The 23,764-nt window shown below is 54.2% G+C and overlaps 2 protein-coding genes across 4 annotated transcripts; one reads left to right on the top strand and one right to left on the bottom strand.

The window, feature by feature from the left end:
- On the top strand, window positions 1-16,647 carry ITPKC (inositol-trisphosphate 3-kinase C). Its single transcript, XM_037819678.1, is given in 8 exon segments — window positions 1-1,127; window positions 1,129-1,248; window positions 6,005-6,104; window positions 9,216-9,429; window positions 10,345-10,549; window positions 12,639-12,740; window positions 13,365-13,436; window positions 15,224-16,647. Coding segments are annotated over 8 exon segments (2,028 nt in total). The 5' UTR covers window positions 1-116; the 3' UTR covers window positions 15,428-16,647.
- On the bottom strand, window positions 16,531-23,643 carry C27H19orf54 (chromosome 27 C19orf54 homolog). Of its 3 annotated transcripts, none has more exons than XM_037819679.1 (8): window positions 23,460-23,643; window positions 22,433-23,273; window positions 21,039-21,112; window positions 20,401-20,469; window positions 19,798-19,922; window positions 19,336-19,465; window positions 19,174-19,244; window positions 16,531-18,310 (listed from the first exon to the last, which is right to left on the bottom strand). In XM_037819679.1, the coding sequence occupies exons 2-8, from the start codon at window positions 22,745-22,747 to the stop codon at window positions 17,844-17,846; spliced, it is 1,251 nt and encodes a 416-aa protein (XP_037675607.1). In that variant the 5' UTR covers window positions 22,748-23,273; window positions 23,460-23,643; the 3' UTR covers window positions 16,531-17,843. The 3 variants fall into 3 exon arrangements, with proteins under 3 accessions (XP_037675607.1, XP_037675609.1, XP_037675608.1); XM_037819680.1 differs by having other exon boundaries at window positions 17,924-18,465; XM_037819681.1 differs by lacking the exons at window positions 21,039-21,112; window positions 23,460-23,643 and having other exon boundaries at window positions 16,532-18,310; window positions 22,433-22,608.
- Between the last annotated feature and the right edge of the window lie 121 nt (window positions 23,644-23,764).

Genomic DNA, 23,764 nt, shown 5'->3' with positions numbered 1-23,764 from the left:
GCTGGAGCTCCGCGGGCCGGAACCTAGGAGTCGGGGCTCCCCAGCCACACCCCTCGCGGGACTTAAAGAGGCCGGAGGGGCTGGGCCGGGCAGAAGCCCGAGCCGAGGGAGCGGGTATGAGACGCTGCCCGTGCCGGGGGAGCTTGAGCGAGGCGGAGGCCGGGGCGCTGCCCGGGGCGGCCCGTATGGGGTTGGAGGCGCCGCGAGGCGGGCGGCGGCGGCAGCCGGGACAGCAGCGCCCTGGGCCCGGCGCAGGGGGCCTGGCGGGGCGACCGGAGGGGGGCGGGCCCCGGGCCCGGATCGAGGACTTCTGCTTCCACACCGAGCCTGAGAGGGCCGGCCTGGGGCGTCAGTCGAAGACGGAGGACCCCGGGAGAAAATCCTGGACAGACGGACAAGCGGAGCCTGAGGCAGCTGGCTTCGGAGCAGAGACGGAGAGGCCCAGCCAAAGGCCGGAGCCAGGCAGGTCCAGACTCCGGACATATCCAGAGAGGAGCAGCCACTGGTCAAAGCTGGAGAGGACCGGGTCCTGGACGGAGACTGGGAAAGATGCCTTTTGGATCAAACCCCACTGGTCGGACCCCCAATCCCAGCCAGAGAGGGCCAGCCTCTGGACACAGCCAGGGGTTGATGGGCTCTGGACAGAGCTAGAAACAGATGGGCCACAGGCCCAGCCAGAGAGAGCCAAGCCCTGGGCTAGCCTCAGGACCCACCAGAGGAGGTCTAGCCTCCAGACTCAGCCAGAGGAGGCCTGTCCCTCCACAGTGTCAGATGCTTCTGGCTCCTGGAAAGCATTTCACGCTGATGGCTCCCAGACACTACAGGATACTGAAACAGCCTGGAAAGAGCTGGGTCCTGGTGATTTCCCAACACAGAATACCCATGGCTCCTGGACACAGCCTGGCACTGATGGTTTCCAGATACAAGAAGACACTGATGGCCCCCAGACAGAGCCCGGGACAGACCGCGTTTCAGGGGAGCCCAAAGGAGAGCGCCTGTTAGAGGAACCGCAACCTGGGGAGTTGGTGGCTAACCTGTACTCTCAGCTGGAGCGTAGCCTCCTGTGTCCTGTGCCCCGCCTCATCATCACCCCTGAGACCCCTGAGCCCGAGGCCCAGCCTGAGGGACCCCCCCTCCCGGTTTGAGGTGGGCAGTGGCGGCTTCTCCTCTGCCTCCTCCTTCGATGAGTCTGAGGATGACGTGGTGGCCAAGAGCGGAGGTGCCAGCGACCCTGAGGACAGGTCTGGGGTGAGTGGGACCACCCTCCCCTTGAGCCACGTCCCCCAGACCCCTTATTCCCCTGAGAAGTTCTTTCCCGGTTTCCCCTTAGGTCCCTACCGGTTCTCCCATCCACTAACCTCTTCCTTCTGACACAACCGGTTACCAATCCAGGCACCCCCCCACCCCCGCCAATTCTCTCCTCCCCCCCTCTTTCCAGTCCTGGGTTCTAAAAGGGAGGGCAACTGATTGACTTCACGGCACGCAGGAATCCTTCATGCACACACACACGTTTTTGCAGCAAAGGTCTTTAACTTCCATTGAATCCTCTGGAGAGGCTGTGACCCCCAAATCTGAAGAGCACTGGAATAGGGAGACAGAAAGAGTGCACTTTCTGTACTCCAGATTTCCTGGTCGGAGGCCTGTGGCTGCCTAAGGGGTCCATGAACCTTCACCACCTCTTAGTCCATTTGTACATTTTTCTAGGAAGTGAGCCTCCAGCTTTCATCAGGTTCCCAAAGGGCTATGGAAACCCCGGGCGCCAAGGGATCTCTGGCCTGGCTGGGTGCCCTCCCCCCATGCTGGTTCTACCCCCCAAGGGGCCCCCTGCAGCCTCTTGTTTACCGCCCCCACCATCACCCCCAGCTGGGGTGCGGTTCTGCCCTAGTGAATCAGGAGGGCCGGCCAGGCAGGTTCTGGAAGGGAGGGTCAGAGCCGAGGCAGGAGGGAGGTGGGCAGTGCCTGCTTGCCAGCTTCCCCGCCCCCGGTCCTCCCATCGTCCTGGGGCCCCTCGCTGGAGTCTGCCCCTAGCGCCCCTCACCCCACATGCCTCTGGGATGTGTTCACACATGTGGTCACAGACGCGGGAGACAGACCTGCCTCGACCTGCCCTGTGCCAGGGCAGGGAGCTGGTCCTCCGGGGCTTTCTTCCCTTGCTTTTCTCTGTCTACTCTCTCACCTCCTTAGCATATCAGAACGGCTGAATTGGATTGGGGTAAATAATAATAATAGTAAATACTTAATTAATAAATAATAATAATTGTTATTGTTAGCACTCACTCATCCCCTGCCCTTTGCTAAGCTCTTTGTATTCATATTAACTAATCTGCTCCTCACAGGTGCCCTATGAGGTGTATTGTATTATTATCCCCATTTTACAGATGAGGAAACTGAGGCAGAGAAAGGTCAAGTTGCTTGTCCAAAGTCACATACTTTGGAAGACACGGCTGAGATTCAGACCCAGGCCATCTAAGCTCCAGAATCTGTGCTTTGCTTTGAACTGCTACACCACTGTGCCTTTTACAAAGAATGATCACAGCCAAACCTTATTGAGCACTTGCTGTATACGCTATCCTAAGTGCTTGATAGGCCTCAACTCTCTGAATGCTCCTAACAGCACTATGAAGTTGGGATTATTAAGATCTCCATTTGACAGTTGAGGAAACTGAAGCATAGGAAGGTGAGATCTCTTGCCCAGGGTTGGCCAGCTGAGGTCAGAGCCAGGATTCTAACTCAATTCTGGCTGAGTTTAAAGTCTAGTCATTTTAACCCCTGCCGTGTGTGGATCCATTCCTTACTTGTTTGTTTTTTTCCCCCCAGTCTCCAGTTTTTCCTCAGCTTTCCAGAAGCTGCCTCCATGGCCCAGCTCTGCCCACTCACTCTGCCTGCCCTGGCACCTTCCATGGCTCCCCAGGACCTTTATGATAGCCACCAGGATTTCAGTCCTGTGCTCAGAGCTTTGTGTCTTCAGGCTTCTTCCTGGGTTCTTTCCTTCTCGCCTCCTGACATCCTGTGCTGCAATTAGTCCAAAGTACACTCTGTTCCTTGAGCAGCCTGCTGCTGTCCTGCCTCCACATATTGCTCAAGCTGCTCCCACTGCCCAGAATACCCTCGCTTCCTGCTCACTTAATTTTGAAATCCTGTCCGACCTTAAAGGCCCAGCTTCCTTTCTTCCCTTCCTCCTTCCTTCCTTCCTTCTCACATCTGTCTTGTCCCCTAACCAGACCACAAACTGTCCCCGAACCCTACTATGTGTCTGGCCCTACTATGTGTATTGGCTTTACTGGAGACACAGTAGTGACCAAGACAGCCTAGGGGCTGCCCTCATGGGGTTCCCAGGCCAGTGGGGGAGACGGACCCGTCACTAGTCAGTGACGATTCAGAGTGGTCAGGGTTGGGATGGGGGAAGCTCAAGGGGTTGTGGGAGCCCAGAGGAGGTGACTACCCCAACCTCTGGGGCATCCGAGAAGGCTTCCTGGAGGAGGTGACATGTGAGCCAAGACCATCTTGAAACCATCTGTGAAAGTCCAGATTAACCATCAGATCTAAGAAGAAAGAGAGAGAGAATACAAAGAGTCTGACCTAACCTCCCTCAATCCAAGCAATGTTTGCTGAGCACCTGTAGTGAGCCAGGCCTTGTGTTGGGACACAGTCGCACCATGACAACCCCTTCCTTGCCCTCAGGAGCTGGGAGTCGGTCTAGCAGGCCTGGAGAGGTCCAGCCCCAGAGTGGTGGGGCTGGATCAGAGCTAGAAGCCATCCCAGCAGTGTGCTGTGTGATGTTAAGCAAGTGCCTTCACCCCTCTGAGCCTCTGTTTCCTCTTTTGTACTACCCGACACTCCTTCCAGGGTTGTGTTTTGAGGATTACGTAGGTTTTAGCATACTGAGTCTTTGTCATTGTGCCTGGAATGTTCCAGGTGCTTAGTAAACAGGAACCTTGATTAATCACCTCCTCCCCAGGGCTGGCAGTCAGCTGGGAGAGGGAATAGCCTTCCTGAATCCTGCAGTCCAACACTTTGACTCCCTGTTTGACCTTCCTGCCCTCGGTTAGATGTCTGCTGGGCTCTGAAGGGGTGGGCGAGAAGAACATGCCCTTGACCCTTGGGGGGCTGAGCCACACAGCTTCCTTCTCCGAAGGAGACCTCCTCTCCCCATACTGGCTAAGTGCCTGCCTGTGCCTGGGTAGAGTCTATACTCACATGTGTGTGTATGAATTGGATGCTAACCCTGTCTCAAGAAGTGTTTGGTGGAGTCAATATGATACAGCTAGATCTCTGTTTTGTGTTTACTTTTCTGGTTTTCTATTGCTCACTTGCTGCCTCTGCTTGTCTCTTTTTCTTTCTCTGCATTACTTTCTTTGTCTGTATCCGTGTCTCTTTCTCTCTCTCTCTGAATTTCTGCCTTTCTCTTCTACTGACCCTTTGCCTGCTTCTGTATTAGTCAGGGTAGATGAGGATTTGCTTTAGTAACAAACAACCCCCAAATCTCAGTGACTCAGAGCAAAGGAATGCTTGTTTGTTTTTTTTTTTAAACTTTTAATTTTGACAGACTTTCAAATTTACAGGGCAGTTACAAAAATAGCACAAACTCTATAGAGAGAACTCCAACATACCCCTATCCCCCTAGAGACCCAGATCCACCAATATTAACATTTTGTCACATTTGCCATATCATTCTATCTCTATCCGTCTATTCGTCCATCTATCCCTCCCTCTATCCATCCATCCATCCCTCTGTCCATCTATTTATCAATCCTTATCTGAACACTTGAGTGTAGGTTGTGCACATCATGCTCCTTAAACACTTAATATATGTACATTTCTTAAGAACAAGGATATTCACTTATATAACCACCTAAAGGCCAGTTATTAAGCTCAAGAAGTTTAACATTGATAGAAAACATAGAGTCTATATTCCAATTTTAAATATGTTCCAATGATGTCCTTTTTTTAAAATGGGTTATAGTTCTACAGTTTCAGTTATTTCTTTATTGTGAAATATAGCATATATGCAAAAAGGTAATCTCTTTCACCAATAATGTCTTTTTGAGCCTTTTCTCCTCCCTTGTTAGATCCTATCCAGGATCATGTACTGCATTTAAATGTCATTGCCTCTTTAGTTGCTCTTTCTTTTTTTAAAACATTGTGGAAACATATATACAACATAAACTTAGAAACAAAGGCCTGTTTTTGTTTATGCTACACATTGACCCTGGGTCTGTGGTGGGTGAGGGGCCTCTGCTCCAAGCCGTCCTCACTCAGGGGCCTAGGCTGAGGGGGGGGGTCCCGGGTCCCACATCCGTCCACAGTTTCCCCCCTTTGTGCAGCAGGACAGAGAATATGGAGAGTCACGTACTGCTCTTAATGCCTCCACCCCAAAGTGACATTTCTGCTTGCACTTCACTGGCCAAAACAAGTCAATAACCTAAGTCTGAGAGGGCAGGGATCTTCCTGGAAAGGAGAAGAGCTGGGACGACTTGGTGAGCAGCCCTCGTGACTGTCACTTGGGTCTTTGTCCCTGTTGTTCTGTCACTGCCATCACTTTGCTAGCAGTGTCTCCGTTTCTCTCTTGCTGTGGGTCAGCCTCCATCCGTCGACTCCTCCCTCCACCCTTTTCCCTGGAAAGCCTGGACTGGTTTAGGGGTGGAGATGGGGCTTCTAAGTTTTGGGTGTGTGTACCTGGGGGATGGGGGGTGGGTCGCGGTGAGATTTGTTACTGCAACAGAACCGGGCCTGTCCTTACCCATATGGAGAAGGACAGACAGACAGACACAGATAAAAAGAGAGTGACAACAGAGACAGAGAGAAATGGACAGAGATCTTCTCCCGTCTGTGCTGAGGCCTTTGTGGGAGTATCCTGCAAAGTGGGATCCACTCATCCCAACAAGCTTGGGAACCGTGACCCTGGGAAACCCCAAATCCACCTCCGTTCCCCCTCATCTCAGCATCCCCTCCCTCCTGCCTCCCCGGCCTGGGCCCTGACCCCACCCTGCTCTGCCCCGTACAGAACAAGCCGTGGAAGAAGCTGAAGACGGTTCTGAAGTATTCGCCCTTCATGGTTTCCTTCCGTAGACACTACCCTTGGGTCCAGCTGTCCGGACACGCTGGTGAGAGCTGGGGGTGGTGGGCAGACTGGGCTGGGGGGATGGGGGGAGACGTCTGGGGCCGGGGACAGAGCTGCTCTTGGAGCCTTAGTTTCCCCCTCTGTAAAGTGGGCTTGGGGTCAGTCCCCACTTCATGGGGTCGTCGTGGGAAGTGCTTAGGCCTGGCCCAGCCCATGGTGCATCATGGCGAAGGGCTGTTCCCTGCTGCCCCGCTGTGGTGCGGACAAGCCTCAGCTCTGGGGGCAGATGGGCTGGGGTCAAATCCCAGTTCTGCCCTTCATTCATGGATAACCCCAGGCAAGTTACTTTCCCTCACTGGGCCTCAGTTTCCTAATCTGTAATATGGAGATAATCATACCTCCTTTGCAGGGTTGACTGAAGGCTTAAAATCAAAATTTGTATCGGGACTGAGACCCTCGTAAATGGAAGTCGCTGTTGCCTGCCCTCTGCTTGTGGCCAGCGCACAGCCGGCCCTCGATAAGCAGAAGCTGCAGTGATTGGTCCCCAGCACCTAGCACAGTGCTTCTAGCACATAGTAGGTGCTCAATAAGTCATATCCTGTGAATTTTCCTTTTACCCAGAGCTCGGCACAGTGTGTCCCACACATAGTACTCACGCAGTAAATTAAAAGTTGCCATTTCTTTCTCTCTCTCTCTTTTTTTTTTTTTTGTAACTGAGAGCTTACCTCAGTGCACGGTAGCACAGTAGCTCAGTAAGTAGCTTCATTTCTTCTTTTACCAAGAACCTAATAGATGTTCCTGGCACACTCTTACGAAGCAGTCATGATTCAAATTTCCCCTCAGTGCTTGCCTCATAGGACGTGCTCGATAAATGGTGTCTCTTATTTTTCCCTAGTGCCTGATGCACGGTAAGAATACAGACAGAGGTCACCCACTGTGCGCCAGGCACCCTCCTGAGTGCTTCGTATATCTTAACTCATTCTATCCTCACAGTAACTCTAGGAGGGAGATACAGTTCTCTCATTTTCCACCTGGGGAAACTGAGGCTCCCAGATGTGAAGCAATGAGCCTGAGCACAGCTGGCAGTGGCAAAGCTTGGGCGCAGGCCCGGGCAGCCTGGCTCCAGAGCCCCAGCTCCCAGTCACAATGCTCTGCTGCCTCTTGAACAACATCCCCTGAGCAATGGAAACTTCGTTTCAAAAAAGAGAGTTTGGCAGGAAAATGGGAAAGAACAATACAAACCAAGCATTTGTTCTCTGCTGGGTCTCCTGTTCAGTGCTTCCCATGAACTCATGTTAGTCTTCAGGTTGGAGAATTGGTACAGCAGAAGGGCCAGCAGGGAGGACGTTGGAGCTAGCTGGCCTGGGTTCAAATCCCTGCCTCTCCACTGTGTCGCTGTGTGACTGAGAACAAGCGACTTAACCCCTCTGTGCTTCGGTATTTAGAGCTGTAAGATGGGGATAGTAACCTCATTGAGTTGAGGTGAAGAACGAATCAGTTGAAAGATATAAAGCGCTTAGAACAGCACCTGACTCACAGTAAGTGCTCCATAAATGCTACCTTTCAGGTCTGGCGACCCTGGGAGATAGGTTTGATTATGAGTTCAGATTTTTCAGGTGAGGAAATGGAGGCTCAGTGAAGTGGAGTCATTTGTGCTTCATAATCCAGCCAATGAATGGCAAGCCTGGGATCTGGACCTACATCTGACTCCAGACCCCTCCTTCTTAATTACTGTCCCAGGAGCTGATCTCAAAAGAACTGTGGTTTTATGACTTCAGAGACTGCTGTTTCTGGCCTTTAAAAGACTCAGCAAAATAGTGATGCTGGATGAACTATAAAAGCATAAATGTACAACTGAGAATGAAAGGGAATCCTTAGGGGCCAAAAATAAAGAACTGGGATTCTAATGCTAATGCTAAAGCTGCTCTTGACACCAAGGGCTTGAGTTGAACGGCCCCCATCAGTCAGCTTGTATCACAGTAGCGCTGCGTAACAAATCACCCCAGCACTTAGTGGCTTAAAGCAACAGTCTTATTCTCATTCATGCCGCTGGGGGTTGGCTTGGGGAGTGGGTCCAGGTGTGCCCTAGGTGTCTGCCTTGTTGATCCCTAGATCTGAGTGGAGGAAAAGACAAGCTCCCTGAGCCTGTGTCAACACAGGCCTGCCATTTATATGGATGCTAGTTACTATTGATGGGTTTTAAACAAAGCAAAAACCCTTCAAAACTTAGTGACAGTTAAAAAAAATAACAGTGGAATAAAACAACCAATTTATTATGCTCATGGGTTTGGGGCCAGGAATTCAGGCAGGGCACAGCAGGGATGGCTTGTTCCGTGATTTCTCCTGGAACTCAGCTAGGGTGACTCGAAGGCTGGGAGCTGGAAACCCTGGAGGTTCTTGTACTCTTGTGCCTGGCGATTGATGCTGGCTGTTGGCTCAAAGCCTGTATGTGGCTTGTCTGTGTAGCTACGTGGGCTCCCTCATGACCTGGTGGCCTCAGGGCAGTCGGATTCTCACATGGCAGCTCAGGGCTACAAAGGAGCATGTCCATGCTCAGAAGGCGGAAACTTCCTCGCCTTTCATGACCTCGACTCTGAAGTCAGGTGGCAGAATTTCTGCCACAAGCCCGCTCAGATTGAAGGGGAGTAGACTCCACTTCTTGATGGGGAATGGCAAAATTCTGAAAAGCACGTGGTCCAGGAGATATTGCCACAGCCACCTTTGGAAAATATAATCTGCCACAAGAAGAATTTGAGATCCTTAATCTACACTGACTGTCTGCTCGGTCCAGGAAACCCCAGATTTATAACTTCACTTAAATCAGCCCCGATTGTTAGCACCATAGGACTCCAGGCAGAAGCACAGGCAAATCTGCTCTGAGAAGCCTGTTCCCAACCCAGGTCTCACAGAACTCCCACGGGATCGTGAGCTCACCATCCAAAATTACAAAACAAATGAGACAACAGCGTGCTGTGAGCATGCCTCAGTATAAATAATAGAGAGCACACACAGGCCCTCCCCCCAGCCCCGTCCCTGGTCTCGAGTGTTGCAGCAGGGCCAGGATGACGCGCTGGCACCTGATGGCTCTGGGGAGTTGGGGGGATGCTCTTTCTGATCCGGGTTCTGACCCTTTCCTTGACCCTGCTGCCCGTAGGGAACTTCCAGGCAGGAGAAGACGGTCGGATTCTGAAACGTTTCTGTCAGTGTGAGCAGCGCAGCCTGGAGGAGCTGATGAGGGACCCCCTGCGGCCTTTTGTGCCAGCCTACTATGGTGTGGTGGAGCGGGATGGGCAGGCCTTCAACCAGATGGAAGATCTCCTGGCGGACTTCGAGGGCCCCTCCATCATGGACTGCAAGATGGGCAGCAGGTGGGGCAGGGTGGAGGCTTGGGACTGGGCCGTCTCAAAGATACTGCCAAGGACTTTTTCAAAATGGTTTTACCAGCGTACTTTCCCACACAGGGTTTGAAAGTTCCAGTTGTTCCTTATTCTCACCAACACTTGCTGTTGTTTGTCTTTTTAATTTTAACCATTCAAGTGGGTGTGTAGTGGTCTCTCGTGGTTTTAATTTCTGTTTCTCTGATGACCAAAGAAATTGAGCATCTTTTCATATGTTGAAAAGAGGAGACATACCTGTTGGAGTCTTGCCCGTTTTTCTATTGGGCTCTTTTTCTTTTTGGTTTGTAATTCTTTATATGTTCTGGATACAATCCATTGTTGGATATATATGTGTGTTTGTGTGTGTGTGTGTGTATTCTCCAACTCTGCCATTTCATTCTCTTAAATACCATCTTTTGATAAATAGAAGTACTTTTAATTTAGCCCAGTTTGTTAGTTTTTTTCATTACGGTTAGTGGTTTTTGTGTTTAAAAACTCTTTGCCTACCCCAGGATCATGAAGATATTCTTCTGTGTTTTCTTCTAAAGCTTTATTGCTTTAAGTTTCACTTTCAGCTCTGCAGCCCGTCTAGAACTTTTGTGTGTGATGTGAGGTTGGGGCTAAGGTTCATCTCCCCCTCCCCCCTCCACATGGCTATGTTATTGACCAAACCCCATTTATTGACGACGTTCCTCTCCCCACTGCATTGCAGTGCCTTCTGGGTCATAAATTGGGTAAATGTACATGCATGTATCTTTGTGCACTTTGTTCTGCTCCATTGATCTGTTTGTCTACCCTTGTGCCAATATCAGACTGGGGCTTTACAGTACATCTTAAAATCAGGGAGAATAAATTCTCAGCCTTGTTCTTCTTCCTAATTCCTCTGTCACATCCCTGGTGTCCTAGGACCTACCTGGAGGAGGAGCTGGTGAAGGTGCGAGACCGGCCCCGGCCCCGGAAGGACATGTACGAGAAGATGGTGGCTGTGGACCCCGGAGCCCCCACCCCTGAGGAGCACGCCCAGGGCGCCGTCACCAAGGCTCGCTACATGCAGTGGAGGGAGACCGTGAGCTCGACCTCCACCCTGGGCTTCCGGATCGAGGGTATCAAGGTGAGGCGGGACCTGGCTGGCCTGTCGCTACAGGGCTCGGCGCTGGATCCGAGGCAGGGCTTGGGGACAGGGGTGTCAGGGAAAGCTGGAAAGAGGCAAGATCTGGAGATGGGGGTAGGAGATGGCATAGGGTGAAAAGACCTGGGTGCCGCTCTCACCCCCACATCCACCAGAGACCACGTTTTGTTTCTCCGTCTGCCTGAGCGTCTCTGGATTCCACCTTCTCCTTCCCTCCCAGGGCCCTGTGCTAGTCCAGCCCCATTTCTCCTGCTGGGTCCCTGTCCCAGCCTCCTGTGCCCTGGTCTCAGCCCTCTGCTCCTTCACCCAACACAGCAGCTGAAGGGATTTTTCTCCCCTCCTATGGAGGAAGCCTCTCCTTTTTTTCTTTCCTTCCTGTTTTTTTCTCTTACTCTTTCTTTTCTCCCTCCCCCCTGCCCCGCCTCTCTGTCTTTCTCTGCCTGTCTGCCTGTAAATTAACTCTAATTACTTGAACAGGTATTCACACAGTTCAAAGGTCAAAATAATATAAAAAGATACCCATTGAGAAATCTCTCTCCTAGCCCCGCTGCTGTCCTTCCCATTCCCTCCCTCACCCCACCTGCCTGCTCACGGGAAGCCACTCTGTTAGTTTCTTAGATTTCTTTTTAAAACCATGAGCAAATGCAATTGCACATCCTAAATTTTTCTCCCTTTCTTACATGAAAGGTGGCACAGTACACTCACTGATTGACTCTTTGCTTTGTTCACTTACTATCCTGGAGACCCTCCGATATCATTCCATAGAATCTCCTCTTTTGGTTTGGTTTTGTTTGTTTAGTTTGTTTTTGTTTTTACAGCTGTGCAATACTCTCCCTGTGGGTGTATCACAGTTCCCTGTGGATGGACACTTAGGTTGTTACCATTTTTTTTGCCTTTATAAACAATACCTCATTGAATAACTTTTTACCTATGACATTTTGCAAGTGTGCAGGTTTGGCCGTAGACTCCCAGCAGCAGGACTGCTGGGTCAAAGAGTAAACGCATGGGTAATTTTGCTGGAGATGCCATACTCCTTTCATACGCGTTGTGTCACTGTGCATCCCATCAGCAATGTATGAGAATGCCTTTCCCCTGCAGCCTTGCCTGAGCCATCTTTCTAAGTTGCAAATCCTGCTGAAAACCCTTCCATGGCTCCCTAGTGCTCTCACAAAGAGTGCCAGGGCTTGGATGGCCCTCCAGGGTCCAGGCTCATCTCTCGCCCCTCTGTCCCTCCTTGTCTACCTTCAGGCTACAGTAAAGCACCTTCCTTTCCTTGAAAGGGTCCTGCTCTCCCCTGCCCCCGGGCCTCTGCACATGCTGTTCCATCTGCCAGGAATGCTCTTCCCCCTACTATTCTCTGCTTGGCTCTTAGTCATTTTCTTTCCTTTCATATTTTGCTTCCTCAACCTTCCCTGGTTTCCATTCTACTAGATCAGAGCCCTGTGTTTACCTCCTCCTAGCTCCCTATACTTCATTTTTCTTATCTCCACTTGTGATTATTTTACTCACCATCAGCCTCCCTCATCTGACTGTGCCTGTCCTGTTAGCTCTGTGTAACCAGGGCCTGTACAGCACCTGGCACAGGGTGGCAGCATGAGTCAGCTGGCTGCTCTGTGCCCCTCGCAGACATGAAAGATAACAACACCACTCTTGTTTACTGAATGTTCACGTACTGTGTGCTGGGCTGTGTGCCAGGCATCCTATCCCCCTGATGTCATCTGATCCCCTGCCAGCTTTGGGAAATAGATACCAACACAATCCCATTTTCCTGATGAGGAACTGAGGCTGTGGCAGGTGAAGTGACCTGCTTCGCTGCCCAGTCAGGAAGCAACAGAGTCACAGGTCAAAGCCAGATCCACCCCCTCCAGAGGTTCAACCGTGGGGTTCAGGTTCGACTTGGAAGGGACGGTTGCTCAGGAATGGGACCTGAGCTGGGCAGGTGGGCTGACCTCCCCAAAGAGCGAGCAGGCATGGAGGCAAGCAGGCGGTCTGGGGAAATGCCTGAGGTTGCTCGGTGCTGGGGGTGCAGAGGGAAAGCCGTGACACTGCCCCTTCACCCCTTGCCCGGCAGAAAGCCGATGGCACCTGCAATACCAACTTCAAGAAGACACAGGCACAGGAGCAGGTGACAAAGGCATTGGAGGACTTTGTGGATGGGGACCGTGGAATCTTGGTGAGCAGGACCCTGTACCCTTTGTAACAAACAGCCCCCACATTTAGCAGCTTAGAATAACCGCCATTATTACTGCTCCCTAGTCATGGGGCTTTTGCTCCAGGCCAGGCTTGGCTGACATTGGCAGACGTTGCTCAGACCTGTGGGGTCAGCTGGGGCTTGGCTGGGCTGGCCAATCCCGTGCGGCCTCGCTCACACGTCTGGCAGCCGGCTCACCATCTTGGCACATGGTTTGGCCACAGGTCTCTCGTGTGGTCTAGCCTGGGCTTGTTCTCGTGGTGGAAGCAAGGGTCCAAGAGAACAAATGAAAACGCAAGGCCTCCTGCTGCCTGGGCTCCGATTGGGCTCTGTCGTTTCTGAACATTGTACTGCCCAAAGCACATGACGTGATCAAGCCTAGATGAAGGGAGGGGAGGAGACCCTCCTCTTTTTGGGGGGGGCGCTCCTAAGAATTACACTCAGCCTGTCCCCTCCCGCCCCCCAATTTTTCCCCTGGCTCCCCTTATCCCACTCTGGCCTGGTCTACCCACTCCCTTGGGGGTATGAGACAAGGTCAGATCCCAAGGTGGGCAAAGTCTCACCAAGCTCCTGTGCTAACCAAGCAACCCTCCCTCTAACACCCAGAGGAAGTATGTGGCACGCCTTGAGGAACTTCGTGAAGCTCTGGAGAACTCCCCCTTCTTCAAAACCCATGAGGTGTGTGTGAGCCCTGGCTGCCAGGGGGTGTGTGGGTGTGGGGTGGTGGTCCTGTGGGGGGGATGGGTGTTGGGGTCCAGATAGCACTGAGGGGAAATCACTGCCATGGTTACAGGTCAAGGCTATGAAAAGGAGGTCCCAAGTTTTGGGGTTTGCTTTTTTAGGGTCGGCAGCAGAAGGGATTTCAGGGAGGTGGAGCAGTGAACAGCATGGACTCGAGCTGGGCAGCCTGAGGTTGAGGGCTGGCTCTGCCACTCACTAGCTGGGTGACCCTGGGCACATGACCTACCCTCCCTGTGCCTCAGTTTCCCCTTCTTTAACATGGGGTGAACAATAGTACCTCCTTCATAAGGCTACCAAGGGTGTGAGATGAGTAAGTATAGAGAAAATGTTTGGTGTGTAGAAGTGATTAACTCGTAAGCTCTTACAATTATTTTATAATCATAATGATGTATAGTTATTGTTATGTGTATTACTTGTTTGATGTATCTTGCTGTCTCCCCAGCCTGGAAACATTTGTCCCCCTGGAAAGTGTTGGCTTTCCCCCACATGTCCTCTCCTCTCTCCAAGCTCTCATCCCGTCCCTCAACCTCCTCCATCTCTCCCCCGATGTCACCGACTTTCTGACTTCCTGAGAGCTCTGATCTGGTTCAGGTCCCGGCCCTGCCACCCCCTGCCCCCGTAAGCCTGATGTTAGGAGTCCTGGGTTTCCTCTGTCGGATGGGGTCGCAGCGGCCCCGGTCCTGCTGGCCATGTGGGGCGCCGGGCAGTCTTGCACTCCGGCCTGCAGTGTGGCGCTATCGCTACTGTGTCTGCGCTCATCAGACGCCCCCTCCTCATCCTCGCCGCTGCCTTGGGCCTTACTGGGAAGTCACAGGGTGGCCTGGGGCCATCTTCTCACCTGTCCTTATGTTTGCTCTTGCCTGCCTGGCAACTGAGGCAGTTACCACTGTCTAAAAACTGAAAGACATCCCACCAAAATCGGGGTTTCTGGTTTTTCTCAACAAACTGGGAGATGTGGCAACTCCGGGCTCCAGCGGCTGTCCTGAGCCGGCTGGGCCATTGTCAGCTCTTCCGACCAACACCTGCTTGCCTGCTTGCTGATCTGTGTCCTTTGAAAGCCATGGCCTTGGAAACCCAACTTAGAAAAAGGGAGGAGCTCGCAATCTTGGAAGTTAGATGATAGGAAGGCAACTCCAATTGCTAGTAAAAAACAGCCCTGAGAGCTGTCTGTGTACCAGACACTGCAAGCCACTTGATGGGGTGTGGGTCATGCAGTGCCACCACCAACCCCAGGAAGTGGGAGCGGTCACATCCAGCCCCACTGCAGATGAGGAAACTGAGACCTGGAGAATGAGAACCACTTGTCTGAGGCTACCAGCAGCAGTCCAGTGGCTGCCTTTTCACGGGGAAGGCATTACTCAGTTCCTTAGTCCCTACTGGGTTCTCCTGACTTAGGATCCTGCTGATATTTGCATTCACCCCCGGCTTACAAAAGGATAGCAGGTAATGTTTACCGTGCATTTGCTGTGCGCTAGGACTTCATATGGATAAACCCATACATATAATTGGCATAGCTACCTTTAGAGATGAGGAAGCCCAGGCACAGAGAGGTTAAATCAGCTGCCCAAGGTCACACAGCCTGGAAGCGGCAAAGCCAGAGTTTGAATCCAGGTAGCCTGGTTCCAGAGCTCACGCTGCCACCCATCCTGCTCTGCTGCCTGTTGGAGAAGGGGTCTTGATCAGTGCCTGTACCTTCCCCTGATCTCTTGCCTCTTCCCCTGCAGGTGGTGGGCAGCTCCCTCCTCTTTGTGCACGACCACACTGGCCTGGCCAAGGTCTGGATGATCGACTTTGGCAAGACAGTGGCCCTGCCGGACCACCAGACGCTCAGCCACCGGCTGCCCTGGGCCGAGGGCAACCATGAGGATGGCTACCTCTGGGGCCTGGACAACATGATCCACCTCCTGCAGGGGCTGGCCCAGAGCTGACCAGGGGCTCCCCCACCAGATTTATTTATTGGATGGTACCAGTCTGGCCAAAGGAGCCCTGAGATGTACTGGGGACCTGAGGCAGGCAGTGGAGGAGCTGACCCCAGGAACGGGGGAGGTGGTGGTATGCACCAAGTGAGACCTGCGTGGAGAACAGGTAGCACCAGCCCTTTTGTGATACCAGGTTGCAAGGTCCACCAGGAAGCAGGACATGGCTGAGTCACAGCCAACCAGCTGAGCTGGAACGTGGTGCCTGACCAGCCGGGGTGGTTTCTGACAGGCTGCCCTGGAAGAGCACAATTCGGATGTCACGGATCAAGGTGTGACACAAGGGTGCCTGACTCTGACTGTATGAATGACCTGTAATCACAGCTTCCGTGTGCGCTCCCTCCCGGCTGTCACAGGCTTCCTGAGGCCAGGGACCTACCCGGGTCCGTCTTTGGATCCCCAGGGGACCATCATTTGTGAACAGATGCAGACTCTGCTTCTGTCTGCCTCAGACCAGGTAGGGCCCAACCTCTTTTTCTGAGGCCTTCAAGTACCGAGGGGCAGGATGCACGGGCCCAGCCTGCCCCTGCTGGCTGCAGATACCGCCTCGGGACTGGGACCCCTGGCTCACGGCCATTCCTTCCTGGGCCTCAAGAGATCTCTGCAGACCTGCAGACCAAACCACAGCCACATCCGAGCCCCTGTGCCAACACTGTGACTGGCACCTGTTCCTCAGGGCACCACATTCAGCCTCCAAGGACCATGCCGTCCTGACCCCCGCCCCAGCTCTTCTCCTCCTTCCCAGTGTCTGGGGTGGCAGGAAGGAGGCAGCGGAGGCAGGTTCCTCCTTGGGACTCAAAACTGCCACCCTTGGGAAGACCCCATCTTGTCCCTGGCCCCTGTGGTGCAAAGGAGGGCCGGGCCTATGGCCGGGCCCAAACCAAAGACTAGGGAACCCTGAAATGTAGCAAATGCCCGCACCCCCGGCACCTGTAACTTTGCCCTCCTGGCCCCCGGGGGTGGGCCTGGGGAGGACAGGTACCTACCTCTTCCCTCAGCGAAACAAAGCTCTAACGTCTTCCAGGGCTGGGGAGACACACTCCTTTTCTACTGACCTTTATACTTATTTATAGGAGAGGTAGCTGGTAGATGGGTGGCGTTGGGAGAGCAGGAGGCCAAGTATGTGCCTTCCCCCATGATGCCATCCCAATAAACAGCCATTCGACGTCAAACTTGTGAAGCTTTTTCTTTTGCACCTGGAGTGTGTGGGCTCAACCCTCATAACTTGTGCGTTGATGCTGGGTGGGGTGATGGGATAATCATCAGTGTGAGGCAGGGAGGCAGGCTCAGGGCGGGCTGGCTCAAGCACCCGCCAACAGTCACCAAGCTGCTACCTCGTGCCTGGCTCTGGGTGGGTGCTACAGGGGACCCAGCAGTGACTGAGACAACCTCAGGCTCCCAAGTCAGTGCAGACAATGACAGCCCAGAGCGCTGGGGAGGGGGAGGCCCTGGAGAGGGGCTGGGGCTGGGCTGGGAGACCGCTCCCCTACCTCTTTCACTCCTCAGAACCTCCACACTGGACATGCACCCTATGTGGGGCTCTTTTCTAGGCACTGGGGTTACAGCAATGACCCAGACAGATCTGGTCCTCCCCCAAAGAGCTCCCAAACCAGCAGGGTGACAAGTATCCATTAATCCTATAGCCACATGCATTATGTGTATATTTATGTCTACACAGACAGGAAGGATGCAATTTGCGATTGGTGTCGTGATGTGAAAGTTCGTGGAGCTGGAAGCTGGCCCGGCAGGCAGCCCGGCCCTGACGGCCTGGTTGGAATCCTGGCCCTGCCACCTGCAGCCAGAGGTCCTTAGGCCAGTGACTGCACTCCTCCAGGCCTCACCTCCCATCTGAAAAATGGGGAGGATGTGGGACTCCCTATCGTGGCTGGAGGATTTGATGAGTTGGCATGTGTAAGGCGCATGGACCTCCTCTCACAGACACTGGCTTTTTGCTTCTAAACCATCAGGACACAGGAGTTGGGGGGAGGGGCACGGCCTGGGGCTGAGGGATTCCTGAGGAGCTGACATCTGAGCCAAGGTCAGGAAGATAAGGGGAAGGGCAGGGGGAGGGGGCATGACCTTCAGGGACCTGGAGGGCAGAAACTGTGGGGAGAACTGTCTGGGATGACGAGAGGGGAGCTGGGGCCTCCTCTCCTCGGCTCCATCCTGCGGCCAGTGTCTCTGGCAGGAGAGTGGTGCGACCCGGTCTCCATTCTGAAAGGCTCCCTCGGGCCCCTGGGTGATCAGCTGGGGGGTGGCGGCAGAGGAGTGTCCGCTGAGGAGGTTCTCACAGATGCCTGGGGGGATGACAGGGGTTTAGAAGAGGGACTTTAGAAGAAGGACATCAACTGTGAGGAACAGACAGATCTCAGGTGCAGCGGGGCGGGCAGGTCGCGATGCCTGAGCTGAGTCTCCCCTGGAGAGGGACCTTGTCTGCTGGCTCCACACTGATGGTGACAGGCTTGGGGGGAGCAGGATGATGTCCAGGTTCGGGCAGGACTGGATGAATGGGGGGCCGCGTGAGGAATTTCTGGGCTGGTGGCCTCAGAGATCCAGCCCAATCCCTGTGCTGCTTCACAGAAGGTGACAGTCTCCTCAAATGGTGGCGGTGCCCAGGCCCTGCGTGGCCTGGCTCTTCAGGGCCGCAGCGGGCTGGTGACTGGGGTCCCGTGGTCTGAGGAGCAGGGCCTGGCCACAGAGGCCGGCGCGCACCCCGCCGGCGGGCACCACATACATTCGGCCATCGGCAGCCCGCGAGGGCGAGAAGTCCGTCAGCTGCAGGTTGCTCTCCCGGAGCTGGTTGTAGTCCCACAGCTGGTAGTGCCAACTCTTGCCCTGTTTGGAGAGAAGGTAGACAGCTCCCGGGGAACCTTCCTCTGGCAGGCTTGGTGGCTGGCAGGGTATGCCTGGCACTGGGTGGAACAGGCCTGCCAGCTCAGGGTCCTCGGCATAGCCGTGGCTTGGCACACTCTGCACACCCAGCAGGACCCCTGGGAGAGAGGAGGCGGCTGTGAGCGGCGGTTCACTGAGTGCCAACTTTGTGCTGAGCTCTCCATCTCCCCCCACAGCCCTGCAGGCACAGCGCGGGCTCCATCCCCACGTTACACACAAGCTGACTGAGGACAGTGGTCCCGCAGGGCGGAGCCTGGCTCCAAAGCTGCAGCCTGGCAACAAAGAGGCGGAGAGGCCAGTTTCACAGAGAACAGACACCAGCACCCCCTCATCAGACACATAAGAAGCTCGGACTGGAGCCCTCCAGGCTGTGCCCAGGCCCCCGGTGTGTTCTTTCAGGCACGATCACGATGACAGTCCTAATGACAACCAACACTCACTGTGCACGTGGAACAAGCAGGTACCAATGTTCCAGGCATTTCACCTGCTCTGACTAGGGAGCTACTATCACCCCTGTTCTCCAGGTGGGGAAATGGAGGCTCAGAGAGGTGAAGACGCTTTCCCAGCACCACACAGCCTGGAAGAGTGGGAGCTGGCTCTGGAGCCCAGGAAGTCTGGTCCGAAAGACTGTGTGTGGAAACCCTGCTTGGCAGACATGAGGCACCTGCTGCCTGTCAGGCCCCATACTGGGTGTCCTCTGGGGTCTGCGGTAGCCCGGCCCTGGTCATTGCCTCAAGAGAGCACAGCCTATTGGAGGGTGGAGGATTGCAGGGATGGGGTGGCAGCAGCCTGGGGTGGGGACCCACCTGCACTCACTGCCCAGTGGGCCTTGTGGCCCTTCCTCTGACACGGCTCGTGGTTGGAGTCCTCGTCGTAGCTGGTGCTGGTGTTAAGGCCAAAGCTGTGGTGTGGCCCAGGGACCTACCCTTCGCCACCCCCACCCTGCCCCCTCCCCGGCCCCAGGATACGGGATGAGCAGGGGGTGTCCGGCGACAAGGTGCTGCAGGACGCGGTCTCTGTTGGGACCACCCAGGCCGCCGCAGAGCAGCTCAGCCTGGCAGCCCAGCACCTCCTGGGCCAGGCGGCCCATGTCAGCCACTGCAGGGTGACAGTGGAAGTGGTGTGGGCTTACTGCCTGCTTGGCACCATGCCAAGGGCCTGCCGCCTCTGACCTCACCACTGCCATCAACCCTTTGATCAGGATGCAGAAAACAAGGCACAGAGAGGGCAAGCTGCTTGTACACGGTCACGCGGCTAGGAGGAGCCAGAGCTGGGTTGGACCCCAGGCAGCCTGGCTCCGGGGTCCCCTTTGTAACCACTTGGCTTTACTGAGTGGGGAAAAAGGGTCTGAGAAAAAGGAGGGGAGGCCCTCATGCACCTGGCCGTGCTCCCCCCAGCCAATGGGGACCCCTCCCCACATTCCAGCTTACCCGAGAACATCTCCCCCTGGGCGGTGTAGCCTCTGTCCTTGGCCACCTGCATGAGGCTCTCCAGGGGAGTGCCGCTGGGGGATGCCAGGAGCATGCCCGCCATCCACAAGGCCACCAGTCCGCACCTGGGAGTGACAGGCAGGGGGGGCCCAGGCCCCAATTCCCAGGTCATGTTTTTTCTGGGCCTCCCCTGCCCTGCAAGCTGGAGTCTGGGGATCAGGTTTGCTGCCCTGGGGAAGCTCCCCTCCCCTCTCCCAGGCCAGGTGGGGATACCCGACTCCCCCTTCAAGGGACAAGGATGGCCAAGGCCCAAGCCCGGGACTGGAGACTGGAGGTGGGGAGAGAGGCCACACGGGCTTCCTGGAGGAGCAGGTGCCCACACAGGGTTAGAGCTGATGGACCCATCTGTTCACCCATCCATTGCTTCATTCACTCGTTCATTCTTTCCAAATCTGTTTACTACGCATGCACCAAGGACCCTGTCCTGGTCAGCTCCCCTTTCTCTCCTCCTCCCCATCCTGGGTCAGTCCTCCCCCCCCAGAGCAAGGGCAGAGGCTCAGGATGCAAGGACCGGCGAGGGGGTAGGGGCCAGGTGGCACGTACTGAGGGCCTTCCTGGATGAGGGAGGGCAGGTCAGCACAGAAGAGGATCCACTGCAAGTCACCTCTGAAACTGAATCAGAGCCGCTCAGGTCACGTGAGAACCAGCTTTGGGAGTTCCCCCTTGAGGTCCGGCTGGGGACAGGGTGTCTGGGACAGTGATGGTCACACAGGCCTGGCTATCCTCAGGCCTGGGGGCTGCTTCTGGCTGGACCACTGACTTGCTTTTCCCCTGAGAGGCATCTCCCCTCCCTGAACCTCGATTTCTTCATCTGGCCAGTGGGAATCACCTGTCCTCCCGCTCCTGCTCTCAGCTATTCAGGGAGCAAAGAGCAGATGTGCAAAAGCTTTGCAACTAGGAGGGCAGAGGGATTTATCTCTTAGAAGAAATTTCTTTAAGGGATGTCTCTACACCTAAGCACCCTGTGTGACTCTTCTTCCCCCTTAAGCCTGTCTCTCCAGCTGCTAAGTAAGATAATCCCTTAACCTAGTCAAGAGTAAGATCAGGTAACAACAGGCTCAAGCTTAGAGAGCACCTTGAAAGTGAGTCCTGGTAAGCCAACAGGTGAGGCTTCTTGGCCAGCTCAGGTGACCCCAGCCCTGCCCGCCCAGGGCTCAGGAGGGACAAGGCAGTGCACTCACTATTTCCATCCCAAGGCCAGCCAGGGAGCAAGACAGAAGCCCAGGGCTCCCGGTCCCCAGTTTGGGGCACCCTCCTGATGAAAGGGGATGTTACAGCACAGCAGTTAAAAGTATGAAGCCACGCGCCGGGGTTCAAATAGGGCTCTTCCTCTTAGTTCTGGGGCTAAGGTGATTTCCCCTTTGTGAGCCTCAGATCCTCACGAGGAAAATGAGATAACATTCCTACCTTGTAGGGTTGTTGAGGGGATTAAATAAACTGATAGAACACTTTCCATCAATATGAAGTTTCTTGAACTTGATAATTTGTACTTAAGGTGATTATCCTGGTTCTTAGGAAATGTATATGGAAATATCAAGTGTTCAAGGAGCATGATGTATACAATCTACACTCAAATATTCAGAAAATAGACAAAATGATATAATAAATGTGGCAAAATGTTACAAGTTGGTAAAGCTGGGTGTCTGGGTAGGGGATTCTGGGTGTTGGAGTTCTCTGTATTGAATATGTATTAACTTCGAAACTTTGCAGTTAAGTCAGAAATTATTTCAAAATAAAAGTTAAAAAACAAACAAACAAAAACAACACAACCACTTGGAGCAGTGCCTGGCACCTAGTAAGCATGCAATCATGGGGGTTGTTCTTTGTGTTAAATTAGCCTCACAGTGTTTGGGGCATTTAGGGCTGATTATACCCTTGTCTGGAGAGCATGAAGTTTCTCCTGGGAGTCCTCCTTCCCCTCAATCATGAAACTGGGTTCTCTGCCTCTTCTCCCTCCTGACAGCCCCAGCCCTGGTCCAGCCCCCTCCCCTCCTGCCTGGGTCCCCGGGGGCTCCAGCCTCCTCTCTGGGCTCCTAGACTCCAGTCTCACCACCTCCAATCTGCTCCTCACAGGCAGCTCCTTCCCTGTGCAAGACCCTCCCACAGCTCCCCAGGGCCCTCTGTGCTCTGGCTCCTGCCCACCTTTGCAACTCTGTTGCTTTAGCAGGTCCTTGCTTAAGCTGGGCCGCTGCAGGTTTACATACCCCTTGCACGACTTTCTCAATAGCAGTCAGGGTTCTTCTTCAGGAAGTCCTCTCTGACCCCTAGGCTGGGTTGGCCGCCCCCTCTGGGTTCCCTCATCAGGCCCCAGCCACTCTGGGCTGTCACTGTCCGGGGAGGATGGGGGTGGGGGTGGGGTTTCCTCCCCCACTGGACTAGGTGCTTGTGCCAGCAGGAACTTTCTTCACTGCTGGAGGCACACGGTCACTGAAGGGATCTAAATAGGGGACTGAACCAGTCAGGTTGTTTGATCTTCAGGAAATGGGAAACCCCAAAAGGAGATGGCTGAAGTGATCTGGGGAACAGGTGGCCTGGAGAGACCCTGAGTGGGTGGGGAGGGGCACGGAGACCCTACCGGTCCTTGTGCACCTTCAGGAGCCTCTTGATGTCCTCTGTGCCCTTGAGGACTGGGCCTGCCTTCTCCAAGGCCTCCTTCAGGAGCCGACTCTTTTCCATGCCAAACACATGAGGCGGCGCTGTCCCCGTGGCAGGGGGTGGAGGGGGTAGAGGGGGTGGTGGGGGTGGTGGAGGGATAAGGACCTGGAGGCTCAAGGGAGGAGGTGGAAAATCTAAGTCTGGGGGGCTCTGGGTTGGGGGAGGAGGTGGCATAATGGGGGCCTTGAGTGCAGGGGCACTTTGAGGGACAGGGGTCTCTAGGGGAGAAGAGCATGGAGAAGTCATTTTGGGTTATAAGGGAGGACCTAGGGGTTGCAAATGGAAGAGGAAAGGATCCTTCAAAATGATTAGGCTCAAAGATGGTGATTTTGAAGGTCTGAGAACCAAGGCCCAGAATTTTAGGAAACAGGGCTAAACTTGGGAACTACAGGAGCAGGGACTGACGTTGACTGAAGTCCTGAAGTATCTGTAGGTTGATGTCTGTGTGTGCGTGTGTGTATGTGTATGTGTGTGTTTCGATTAGGCTGGCCCTTGAATCCCAAATCTCAATTTTGTGGGTTGGGGATAGGCTCAGGAGCAGATTAAGAGGTTAACGTTTTCTTTGGGATAATATTTAGAAACTTAGGGTCATAGGTCAAATTAGGCATTCAAACGTGGGGTGTGACACATAAAGGGTGGGGTTTAGGAGCTCAGGGCTAAAAACCGGGGGGATTTAGGCTTTGTGTGCTGGCATCCCAGGCCCGAGTTCGAAACCTTCCAGATGACTTTCGAGCCAGGGATCAAGAAGTCAAAAAGGACACCTGTCAAGAAAAATGGCCTAATTTTAGAGAAGATTCAGTAATAGGAGAACAACAGGAAATGCCTATGGGGGGGGAGAGGTCAGAGGTCAGACGCCGGAGACAGCCACAACCCCACGACAGGGACAAGAGACCGCAAGCAACACGCGCCTCCCCAACCCGCGCAAAATGGCGGCCGCCGCACACTACCTTTCTCACATCACGTGCTAGGACTGCAGCCTTGTATCCGCCCCCTTCGCGATCACATGGCAGAACAAACAGGGAAGCTTGGGGAAGACCGCGAGGTGAGGCTTCCAGAGGACCGCGGCCGGAAAAAACTGCAGCGCGAGACGCGTCCCGATTGGCAAGAAGGGCATGAGGGGGCGCGGCCTTCACTGATTGGCCCAGAGGCCAGGGCGCAGCAGGAAGTGGGAGGGATTGCAGGGAGTGGGGCGGGTTTTTGTGTCGAGGCGGGAACCCCAGTGTCGTTTTGATTGGCAGGAGTTGGGCCCAAG

Source organism: Choloepus didactylus, chromosome 27 (assembly GCF_015220235.1).
Source record: "Choloepus didactylus isolate mChoDid1 chromosome 27, mChoDid1.pri, whole genome shotgun sequence".
Lineage (NCBI taxonomy): Eukaryota > Metazoa > Chordata > Mammalia > Pilosa > Megalonychidae > Choloepus > Choloepus didactylus.
The sequence above is the reverse complement of the archived record's forward strand: the minus strand, read 5'-3'. Positions and strand labels throughout refer to the sequence as shown.

What these genes read in the sequence shown, in the direction of transcription:
- C27H19orf54 (XM_037819679.1), bottom strand. Translation starts at nt 22,747, where the DNA reads ATGCTCTTCTCCCCTAGAGACCCCTGTCCCTCAAAGTGCCCCTGCACT. An exon ending in CCAGGGGGAGATGTTCTCGG is followed by an intron (nt 19,466 to 19,797) that starts GTAAGCTGGAAT and finishes GTCACCCTGCAG; the next exon opens with TGGCTGACATGGGCCGCCTG. An exon ending in CCACTGGGCAGTGAGTGCAG is followed by an intron (nt 18,311 to 19,173) that starts GTGGGTCCCCAC and finishes CTCTCCAAACAG; the next exon opens with GGCAAGAGTTGGCACTACCA.